The sequence below is a fragment of the Muntiacus reevesi genome, chromosome 6 (assembly GCF_963930625.1).
Source record: "Muntiacus reevesi chromosome 6, mMunRee1.1, whole genome shotgun sequence".
Lineage (NCBI taxonomy): Eukaryota > Metazoa > Chordata > Mammalia > Artiodactyla > Cervidae > Muntiacus > Muntiacus reevesi.
The window spans coordinates 47,989,473-48,001,649 of record NC_089254.1 but is presented as its reverse complement, the minus strand read 5'-3'; the positions used below and the strand labels follow the sequence as shown (position 1 = coordinate 48,001,649).

At 37.0% G+C, this 12,177-nt stretch overlaps 1 protein-coding gene across 2 annotated transcripts in view; it reads right to left on the bottom strand.

The window, feature by feature from the left end:
- CTTNBP2 (cortactin binding protein 2) overlaps window positions 1-12,177 on the bottom strand; it is a 163,046-nt gene that overhangs the window by 68,018 nt on the left and 82,851 nt on the right. For both annotated transcript variants that reach the window (XM_065938735.1, XM_065938736.1), the window contains 3 exons: window positions 7,381-7,584; window positions 5,600-5,699; window positions 3,184-3,334 (listed from right to left, as the gene is read on the bottom strand). In XM_065938735.1, coding sequence (XP_065794807.1) covers window positions 3,184-3,334; window positions 5,600-5,699; window positions 7,381-7,584 — 455 coding nt within the window. The remainder of the gene's footprint in view (window positions 1-3,183; window positions 3,335-5,599; window positions 5,700-7,380; window positions 7,585-12,177) is intronic.

Here is a 12,177-nt window from a genome sequence, read left to right as displayed (position 1 = left end):
TTTATATCCAAGTATAATAAACCAGTTCTACTTATAGGGAAGAGTCCTAATTCTAGTCATCTTAAAATTTTATGCCACTGATTCCAGAAGGAAAGATTATAGATAATATGGAAAAGGCAGACATAAAGGAAAAACAAAGTCAAGTAACTTTATGAGACATCTATCAGCCTCTATGGACTTCTCTAGGACTGCAGATGGATACTGGTAAATGCAAGTTTAGAAAATGTTCCAACTAAACTATTGGGCCCATTCTCTAGAACATATTACTTTGAAGCCCTAGTCATCCACTTAGCTGGTTGCTGGCAACCCACTCCAGTGTTCTTGCCTGGAGAATCCCAGGGACGGGGGAGCCTGGTGGGCTGCCGTCTATGGGGTCGCATAGAGTTGGACACGACTGAAGCGACTTAGCAGCAGCAGCAGCAGAACAGACTCAGGGTTTTGTTTTTTTTTTTTTCCGGGGCTAACTGTTCTCAAAGTGTGGTTCCCTGACCAGCACCATCAGCAACACCTGGGAACTTGTTAGAAATGTAAATTGTTGAGCCTCATCCCAGACCTACTGAATCAGAAATCTCAAGGGGTGGGGCCCTGCATTCTGTTTTAACAGCCCTCTGGGCAACTCTGAGGCACTAAAGTTTGACAGACTCTCTGCTAAGGGAAAATCTCAATCCCCTCTGTAGTCTCTCATTTTTATACGTAGAGAGGTCTGCCTTCTACTCGGGTATCCATCTTCATTAGATTTTTAAGACTACCATAAAAGAACTGATGATTATTTTCATGATATGTATTTTGGTTTTATTTTCCCTTTAGCCTTTTTTTTTTTTTTCATTTGGTATTTCATACTGCTACACTAAATTTTTTTCAGTGAATAGAAATGATGCTTTTGAACTATGGTGCTGGAGAAGACTCTTGAAAGTCCCTTGGACTGCAAAGGAGATCAAACCAGTCCACCCTAAAGGAAATCAGTCCTGAATATTCACTGGAAGGACTGATGCTGAAGCTGAAACTCCAGTACTTTGGCCACCTGATGCGAAGAACTGACTCACTGGAAAAGACCCTGATGCTGGGAAAGAGTGAAGGTGGGAGGAGAAGGGGACAACAGAGGATGAGATGGTTGGATGGCATCACAGACACGATGGACATGAGTCTGAGTAAGCTCCGGGAGTTGCTGATGGACAGGGAGGCCTGGCGAGCTGCAGTCCATGGGGTCGCAGAGTCAGATACGACAGAATGACTGAACTGGACTGAACTGAACTGACAGTACACTTCAAAAAAAAAAATAATGGGATAGAAGACAGAGGAAAACAGACAATAAATGTAACAATCTACATTTAGACTGAGTCATCTGATCATTTGCTGAAGTTCTTCCTGAATGTTGTGGCTTTTCCTCTGGTTCTGTACTTCACATAATCGGAATCAACTTGGCTAAGGCAAGACCATGGCTGGCAGCAGCTGGAATATCATATAGTCCTTGAGAGTACTCCAGGCAGGCAAAGTGTTTCATAGCTTGTTCTTTGTTGGGCTGTGGATACCTTTCCTTAGGCATCAGCCTTAATTAGGCACTAGAGTGTAAGTGCTCTTGACCTTCCTTATATTACAAAGGCTATGTAATCATTCCAGAAAAACTTAAAATCCTTCATTCCCCTTTGATTTCTTATTAAAAGTTGTGAGAAATAATTAATTATTCCCTTAAGGTCTTTTATCAATTATGCTGTTTATCTCTGTACTTTGGAGCCTCTGTACTTCTAATGATTTCATTCAGTTCATCAACAATTAACTTGAGAGCATGGATTTCTCTGTTCTCTAACTTATAGGATGTGACTTCAATTTTTATTGCACTACTTATTTTTCATTCAGATAATGACATAAAATTCATTCCTTTTTCATATATAAGGTAGAATTTTATAATAAGTATGTGTAATACCAGATTTCTTAAATATACAAAACAACATGAATAAGAGTAACATTGGACTATTTTCTCAGATTTTCAAAAAATAAATAGAAAGTAAAGAAAAAAAGCTCTAGCCATAGGACTCAATGGAAAATGTCTATACCTAGCTTATATTACATCCCTGATCATACCATTATTTGTGGGTTTACTTTTGAAAACTTAAGAAAATCCAGTATCTAAGAGTGACCTTAAAATACAAAATATACCTTTCTATCCTAGAAATTTTTAAGGGTGATTCCTGTGAAATGGATGCACAGTATAGTCAATTCTCTATTAACAGAAGAAATCCAACATTCAGATAATCTTTGGCAATTAAGATGTCTACACTTGTCATTCATCATGAATATGCTACAGGGTGGTAATTACTACACTTTTAACATTCTGGGAAACTGCAGGAAAAAAATTCCTGAGCCCAGTGAAGAGTGGGTCCCGTAAATCTGCCAGCTCTTAGATGGGCCCCCACTGAAGAAATGCATGTCAGTGTGTGAAGGGCTGATTCTTGGTCTTCAAGTCTATCATGATAGGATGAAAAAGACCAACTTGGGAGGGCGAATTGAGGAACTTGTTTCAAATGCATTTTTGTGTGCTGAGCCAGAAGTCATATCAAAGGACTCTTCTTGTGAATCAGACTCTAACTTTCTTCAGTTTCTAAATCTGACTTCACCTGTGCACCCTGTCCAGGAGGTGGCAGGACTGTGTGGGACGGAGTCAACAGCGACCTCAGCCTCTTAGGCTCCACACTGGACTTCCGCGGTGCTTCCAGTTCTGAGGCAAATTAGACAATGACCTTGAACTCTGTGAGATGCTGCATAATCTTAGCAAAAACCAAGGTCAGCCCTGTGAGGGATAGTGAGCACAAATAACCTTCCTCTAAGTCCTGGCAACGGGCACTGTCTTGCCACAAAACTGCTTCCTGTTCATGCACATTACAAATGAGCACTACTGTGGATGATGATGACAACTCAATGACAGCCGACCTTTGTCAATGGCTTACAATTCCCCGGTACTACACCAACTACCTTTAAAAAGAAAGGCTAACTAACAAGCTTCGAATAATCAGATGAGCAGAGGTCAGACCATGAGGATCCAACACATGAGGATCCAACACATTCAAAGCAAAACAAAACTTTAAACAAAACAAAGCAACCTGTATTTTAACCTATTTTATTTTTTGAACTGCAGAGTTTGCAGACACACTGTAATTAGAGGACAAAATACAAAATACAGGTACTCACTCTGGTTTTTACACTTCGGTCAGTTCCAGCTTCCAACAAGAGTTTAATACATTCTTTATTTCCGTTTTTACAGGCCAGGTAGAGAGGTGTCTGTCCTCCATCAGCAGCATGATTAATATTAGCATCATATGCAATTAATAATTCTACACACCTAAACACAACAGCATGATTAATTATGTACAAACTGGGTTTGACATCTGAAGTACCACCTGACCAAGATGTTAAAAAGAGAAAATACTACTAGAGGAAATCTGCATCTTTATTTATTACATGAATTATTTTATATATATATATATCTATATATATATATATATCTCAATTATTACTGGTCTTATTATATAGATACTATTTTTAACAAGGCTGGAACATATTTTAATTACTCCCATGAAAATTTAAAATAACAGCTTTGATCAAGGGTGAATACCTGGTTTATGACACTTCTCTGTAAACAACCTATAAAAGTCGAGTCCTTGGAATATGTTTAACTGTGCTTGACATATATAATATTTGTGGTTCAAAATAGTTTGAACCTTGAAAAGAGTCAGGCTGCTGAGTCATTCTGAGATTTTCGCTTGAGAAAATAATTATAAATAGCGCAGACAGCAGGGCACCATGTGCCTCCACTATAAAAGGCAGGACGGAGACAGAGGAAAGGGCCATTTGGGGGAGAAAAGGCAGCAGAGGCTGTTTTGCCCCCCGAAATGGGGCTAGTTTACAAGGAAAAAGACACAGTTAAGCAGAAATACATTGCCCTGAGAATCAGGAAGGACAGCAATGAAGTAAATTCAAGACTTCATGGCACTTAGGAACTAACTACAGTTTGCAAAATTAGATGAGAATAAATTTAGAAAAGAGGAATAAATCATAACCAAATGAAGAAGCAATGCAAATCTTTGGTTTTTTGCTCAGAGGCAAGCTTTCTCTTGGCTTCCTTTGGCAACATTTGATTTGTTTCTACATTAGAAAAAATAAGTTACATATTGATGTGTATCTCATACACATTTAAATTAACCAAGCCCCCCTGCATTTCCCCAGGATTCTCCCTTTTTGCAAATCCATCCATGCCTCCATTCCCACGACTGCTACACTATCCAAGCACGTGGCCCTACAAACTGCCTACTGGCAATCAAGGCAAAAGTATAGTCCAGAAAGACAATCTTTCCTGGAGGACTTAGGATACATGCAAAAAAGCAGCAGCAAATTCAATAGCTCTGATCATCAATAATAAATTCAGAGTGATGAGATATATGTTCAGCATGCAGGAAAAAAAAACATATTAAGGATTCATTTTGAACTTTTAAAAATTCATATTTACAAAGAATGACAGTAGTATGAAACTGAAAAACCTTATGTCAAGAATTCTGAGATTTGTTAATTGTTTAATGCTAATTGATGTTTGTTAATGAAACATTTCTATTGGGATGGTAAAAGTTAAAAGTTGAAAACAGCTTTCATTCTCCATAGACTGCCATTTCAGCACAGGCAAAGAAAGCAATTTAGCTATAATCTATCAGTATTATTAGAATATCACTTGATTACAAAAAGTTCTCTCTCTATTCAACTGACTTATTTAAGCAACTGAAGAAATCACTGCTAAACTTATGTATATTTTAATCACAGGCTCTTTTTGATTTTGTGCTCTAACTTCTTTCAGCATGTAAGTTCCTGCTTCAATTTTTTTTAAAAAATGATAAAGCTAGGTGCATACTTGAACCACTTATAATAATAAATAACTTGTGTGTGTTGAGGTGGTGGAAAATAGTGAGAAATGAAGTGTGTAACACTCCATTATGTAACCATATACACAGTCGACTGTCCTTACGTGTAGGTTTCACATCTGCGGGTTCAACCAACCCCAGATGGAAAATACTCGGAAAAAAAATCCTAGGAAGTTACAAAAAGCAAAACCTGAATTTGCCACATGCTTGCAGCTATTTACATAGCATTTACATTGTATTAGGTATTATAAGTAACCAGAGATGATTTAAAGTGTACAGGGGGAATGTGCGTAGATTATATGCAAATACTGCAGCATTTTATATAACAGACATAGAGCATTCTCACACTATGGCATCCGTGGGTGGTCCTGGAACCAATCCCCTACAGACAGGAGGGATGACTTTATGTTGATATGCTAAAAAAAAATCTTCCTCTTCGGAAGCAAGTTCATTCACATTAGGTTTGGAAACAGCATATTCCTCTTCTTCAGTTCCCAATGTACAACTATCTATTATTAAGAAGAGCAAATTTAGGATCCTCCTTTGCATTTAAATTCTCAAAGATGTTTAGTTGAATTTACTTGCCAAAGGATCTTAAGAACTAGTTTACACATTCAGCCAGAACTAAAATATGTGTGCAAATTATAAAGAGCTTCTTTTCATGAGGGGGAAAAAAAAGGATTAAGAGCATCACTTACTTGAAATGTCCCTGAGCAGCTGCAGCACACAAGGGTGTGAAGCCGTTTGTATCAGCAGCATTGACTTGGGCTTCTGCATTCAGCAGCAATCTCACACAGTCTACGGATTTTAATAGAAAGCCACTTTAATTTCCCACTTAGACTCACGATGAGCCAAATTCTATACAGGCTGTAGAGAGATACTAACCCCAAGGGACCTCTCTCACGCACAGCTCATCTGACATTTCTTTCAGGGTCGATGTAAGATTCCACAGGCTATTATGAAGGAAAAGAAGCCTCTTTCCCCCAGGATCATATACTCCAGGACTTATCAACTAAGACAAGGTTTCTTTCATTTTTTTGGGGGGGAGGGGAGAGTGACTGATGAGTGGAAGGACAGTCATATGTCAGAAAATGTTTTACCAGGTTTTTCCATCAGACAATCCCAGAAAAAAATGTTACTGGATGGAAAACAAAATTCTTTGACTAAATTGATATACCATTCTTTGCATTTAAATAGTTAAATTCTTACTTTCTGGTGATTAATTTAATCCTTAAAATGCTTTCATGTTGTGGTTATCTTAGACTTAACTCCCTGAATGAAAATCAAGGAGAACCTCCAGAAAGTCACCAGACTCAGGCATGAATACTACTTAGAACTCACGTTCCACACGTTATTTACTAGACTGAATTTCTCTACCTTAGAGGAAATTCCCACTGTACTTTGGAAGAAGTACTCCAAAATACTTTTAAAATAATGAGTTCTCATATTGTAGTCCTCTAGAATCTTCTATGAATCCCACTGGAACACACTGAAGCTCTGAACACTTCCAAGGAAGCCACATTATGTGAATTCACCAAGGATCACATGGCTTACATATGCCTACTATCTGACTTTGCATTTGCCATCAGCTCATCTCTTTATCTGTACTATTGTTATGTTTTAGTGTATTTGACTATAAGATTTGCTTTTTAAGGAACAAGATTAATCCCCCAACTTCATCAACATGTCGTGTATAGTTGTACAACTTCTCAGTTCTCTTAAAAAATTCAAATAACTATAAATTGGTTCTAACGACAGAACAATTTCAGACCCATGACCTTTCCTAACTACTAAAACTTTCCCTCACTGCAGCAAATGCTAAAGCCCTAAGGCTTCACTCTCACAGACATCAGCCATTTCTAAAAGACAAATTAGAGCTATTTTGTCCTGGCCAAAGCGATCACAGATAGGTGCTTTATTCAAAATGTGTTTTATAGTTCAGTTCAGTTGCTCAGTCGTGTCTGACTTTTTGTGACCCCATGAATCGCAGCACGCCAGGCCTCCCTGTCCATCACCAACTCCCAGAGCTTACTCAAACCCATGTCCATCGAGTCAGCGATGCCATCCAACCATCTCATCCTCTGTTGTCCCCTTCTCCTCCTGCCCCCAATCCCTCCCAGCATCAGGGTCTTTTCCAATGAGTCAACTCTTCGCAAGAGGTGGCCAAAGTATTGGAGCTTCAGCTTCAGCATCAGTTACTAGACCCCAAATTTCTAGGCACACAATACATTTTACTGTGCATAAAACAAAGACAACTTTTTGCGAGCTGCAAAATTTTACATTGTTACCGATCTGTCCAAATTGGATTTTTAAATGTTTACAAAACTTTAAATCGTATAAAAAAGTTATTTATTTCACCTCTCAGAGAAAATGTGAAACCTAAATGCAGCTTTTGCTCATAACAATGGTTACAGTGCTTTAAACTCTTCATCCTTTTACAAGAGGGTGATACAGAGAAGTAAGAAGGTACCATCTTTACCTGTATGTCCATTCTTAGCAGCAGAATACAAGGCAGAATGGCCATCTTCACAGGAGTAATTAATGTCCAGTCCTTCTTCATTAAGCAGCATTGATAATAAAGTGACATTTCCCTGGGCAGCAGCTTGCTGAAGAAGGGTGGGCCTGCCAGCCAGGGGGGCAGGACCACCACTCATTAGCAAAGGGGTTAGGGAGGGTGACCAGCCTGTGGGTTAAAGTGACCCTAGTTAGACAGTAGGAGCAAGGATAAGAGACAGATATTAACCATTCCTTTCCAAATTACACACACACAGACACATGAACACGTACCCCTAGAGGATTATGTGGTTTCTAATATGACCAATCTGTTAATATTTACTTCAGCATAAATCTGTGCTGTTATTTCAATCTTATATCTGCTGCTAGTTAAATTAATATACATCATGACAAATTATTTTTAGTTGTCAGTCTTGTACAGATAAGTGTTAAAGTGGTGATTGGTTTCAGGAAACTAAGAAGGCTGTCTTGTTTTAAAAGTTCGAGCTCCTCCTCAGGGTTCCAAAACAAACTGAATTTTAAAACTATGTACAGATTTTCTCAGTTTTGTTATTAACTGAAAGATATCTTTAGGCATAAGACAGAAATAATTCTAAAAAATAGAAAATTTCCTTTTTTCTACAATATTTCCAAGGTACTTAATTTATAAATTTTACATAAACCGTTGAGATGGACCAAATACTGTGAAGGAATATTTGCATTCTTTGAATTCCCTTATTGGGAAAAAAAATAGTGGGCGGCCAACTACTATTAAGTATTAAGAACTAATAAAGTACAACATATATAGAATATACCAGCACAAATATTCAATACACAATGGAAGACTATATCATCTGGCCATCTTCACATTTTGTACCAAAAACTTTTAATCAGCTAACAAAACAGGACACTCTACCATATAATTTTAACAAAAGTCATAAGAGTTATCATAGTTAGGATTTCTCATCAGTATTTAGCAGCTTTAGAAGAGAATCTGTTAAGTGTGTGAAGTCGGCTGCATATAGCATGGAAAATTTTCTGAATTCTTCCTTGATCAAAAGGCTGTAAAAACAGTAAAGTAAAAATGTTTATTTAATGTAATATATAGGTATTTAGTATATTTTAGGCTTAAATACAGTTAACTTTCAAAATAAGCCACTTTTCCCTCTTCCTTATGGAGACCCAAAAATCTGAAAGTAAAGTTGATGTGTATATGGGGGTATGTGTGCACATATTCACTCCTGGGGTACACTTTCTACATCTGCCTAGTAACAGTCTCTGTAGTAAGATACAATGGTAGATCTTCACTATGCCCTGCATCTTTACTACCTCAGTACCAGGATAATATTCTAAGTACATGGGTGTTATATTAAAAAATAATAAAGTTATCATTGAATCTTAAATTACTGGCCTTAAATTATTTAAGTTTTAAAAAGGTGAATATCAAAGTATTCCTCAGAACTTTAAAAATTGTTCGGAAAAACACCAAAGCAGTTTCTACAGATGAAACTGACTGCTTATTAGAAGCTGGATATTATATCTTCAATTATCTCTGAGTAATTTATTGCTTTTACTCAGACTATAATAACATAAAATTCAAATGCTTATAAAATCAGATATTTATCTAAACTTTATGATATTTTTCCATTGATATTCACTAGCTCTTCTTACAAAAGTAACATTTTTTACTTCATACTTACAAGAAGGCTCCTCTCTGGTACATTTTACCTTTTGTATTTTCTTAAAAACAAACAAAAAAACAAGCCCACAAAAATTAAATCAGTACTTATTAGAAATAGATGATAAACAGAGAAATTATAAATACCAAGGTATGAAACCTTGACTGCAAAGCAAACACAAAGGCAATTTGAAGGCATTGGCACTGTGCTTCTCTGTGGAATAGGAGGGACTATGGTCCACACTCTTGTTTGTCCATCTCATCTCCCCCACCTTCCTTCCTCCCAACCTCCAACCCCATCCCCTCTCTCTCTTAGTACCTCTAACTCAAACCAGGGGGCGGTGGGGGGGGGGGGTGGTGGCAGTCATCAGTTCTTGACATCCTTTTAGGAATATTAACAGGTACATATTAAATAGTTTGCCATCCTTTTGAGTTTTGTTTTCATTTTTCTTTTTTTAAGATGATTCCAGCCGTTGGGGACAATTAAAATATAAATATCTTTTAACTGTTTTTTATGGAAATATTCAAGTATGGATATAATTTCCTGGGAAACCTGATTTCTAATGCTAAGCTATCTTAAAGACAAAATATTTTATTCAAAAATTTTCTCAATCTTTAGACCACCCAAGAGTCTTATAGTTCTGTAATATAAAGACTCAAGAAGAATATATATCAATTTTCTTATTTTCTTCTTTTAAATATATTGAAAAAATCTTTACAAATGAAAATCACTTTATAAATACCAAATATTCTTAAAGTTTAAAAATTCTTAAATGTATTCTTAAGTACATTTTTTATCTCCACTACCATTCCCAATTTTCTCCAGGCTAGGCAAGCTTAAATTACTATAATAAACCCTGTTATAAATATGGGAAAAATAAAACTTCACCATGAGACTTTACTGTTCATTTCAAATTCCCCACAATGATCAAAATTATAATATTTAGTTGACTGGTTAAGTAATGGTTAAGTAATGCCTGAACAAACCTGCAGTCATATAGCTACTTTAATGATGGTCATTAAAAAGGTCATTCAGCTCTACAGTGTCATATGCAAACATTAGTAAAAGTAAGCATCTTGCAGAACATGCAGTGATGAAGGAAACAGACAGAACATGCAATAGCAGAGGAGTTGAGAACAGCTTCCGGCATCAGCTTCAGAGTGTGGAGAAGGTTAATCTCATTCATGGCTCAGAGGGATCTCATTTTCTGACTTAGTCTTTAAGCCAATCAAACATGGAGAAGAATTTTTTAAATGCATGTTTACCTAAGGAAAAAAATCTGAACCAAATCAAATAAAATGTATCAAACAATTTTTTTAAGAAAAAGGAAAAAAAAAATTTCCAAGGGTATGGAAACTCAGTTGCCCAGAGTGAGTTTTGGTTTAGGCTTCTGTTTATTTAACAATTAATGCATTCGTGTGACAAGTTCAGGAGCAGCAAGAAGTTCTAATCTGTTTGGAACTTAAATTCTAAAAAATTTTGAATTATTTAAATTTTACTTAAATAATAAAAATTTTAACATTTGGCAATAGTGTTACTTAAATTTTTACATTTGGCTCTAAAAGGGCTGAGTTAATGTACAAAACAAGTCATCAAAGTGATATCTTTTGTCATTGCAATTCTCTTCAGTGCTTTAACTTAATCATAATCATTTATCATAGATATAAGCTGACATAGAAATGTAGATTTTTAGGATTTCAAAGATAATGGGACCTAGATTTCCAAGAAGGGAGAGGTAGTGAACTACTACTCAAAAAATTCAACAGGCAAGTTTAACACATCTTTTTGGTTTGGATCTATTATTACTTTTTTGGTTCAGTGCTTTCATTTTTAGATGAAAAAACTAATGACTCAGAATCTGCTCTTTAGGGTAATACCTAGAAAGGAGCAGAAATGGACTAACACTGCCTATTTACACTTGGCCCAGAGCTCTTTTCACCACTGATCCTGGAGCACACCTCCACCAGGTATTTGGGAGGTGCACTGTGTCCCCGTTTCCTGCTCTCAGTGATCACAATGACATCAGTAACTGTTTACAAGATGAAAACCCTTCAATGAGCCTGTGCTTTGGAGAGGTACATGCTCACCCAGGCAAGGCAGATTAAGAAGCAGGATGGAGGACACTCTGGTGCTTCCCAAGTTGCAATGGGCACGGCAGCCAAAAGGGGGGCATCTAAGTGGAAAAAGAGTTGAAATCTTCTACCTTATTCGCAAAGTCTCAGTTGACCTACATCCACAGCTGAGTTAAACACCCCAACTATGTAACTATAATAACATTTCTATCTCCCCTAGTAGAATGGATGTTCAGCAAATGCCTGCTGATACCTAAACAAATTCCACTGCCTCCTTTTTTCTCCTAATAAACTACATCTTCTAATCAAATGACATGGAAGGCTGTTATGCCACCAAAGGTAACCTTGCAGGGGTCAAACTGCAAAATAAGAGAAGAGAAAATGAGGAACCAGTTTCATGGATCTTCTGTGACTGCTGTCTCTTTAGTTCTACAATTTATTCTCTCTTGCTTTCTACACACAAGCAAGGGCATTTTTTTTTTTTTTTTTTTTTTTTCTTCAGAGGAGCTATGATTCCTTTATCCAAAATCCTAGACAGGTCATTTTGGTGAATATATAGTGGACTAGAATTCTATGACTCTAGAGGTTAACTTACATCCTGCTGACAAAACATTCTTCAGTCATGGATCCTGACTTTAAAGCTTTCCCACTGAAACCAAAGGGCTCTAGGAGTTGACCCCTGGAGCACAGTAATGACCCAGGCAGCCACTGGCAGAGCATCAGGGTACAAAGCAAAGATGGCTCTGCATTTTTTAGAAAGTGACAAAACTTATATATCACAGGAAGTGTTTTGTGTTTTACAGTCCATGCATTTACGTCAACAGCACTGCCAGGGCTCCAAACATTTTTGGAACTTGTGTTCTGTGAGTACCTTAAGTCCTTACCACACATTCTCTGATGCTCCTGAATAGTAGCAAAAATTCCTCCTTTGAGGGTGGATTTAACTTGCTGGAAAAGAGCCATGAGAAAGGCCATCCAGCTCAATAATACCATTTTGGATTAAAAAATAAGATATCACAAAGCAACACTGAA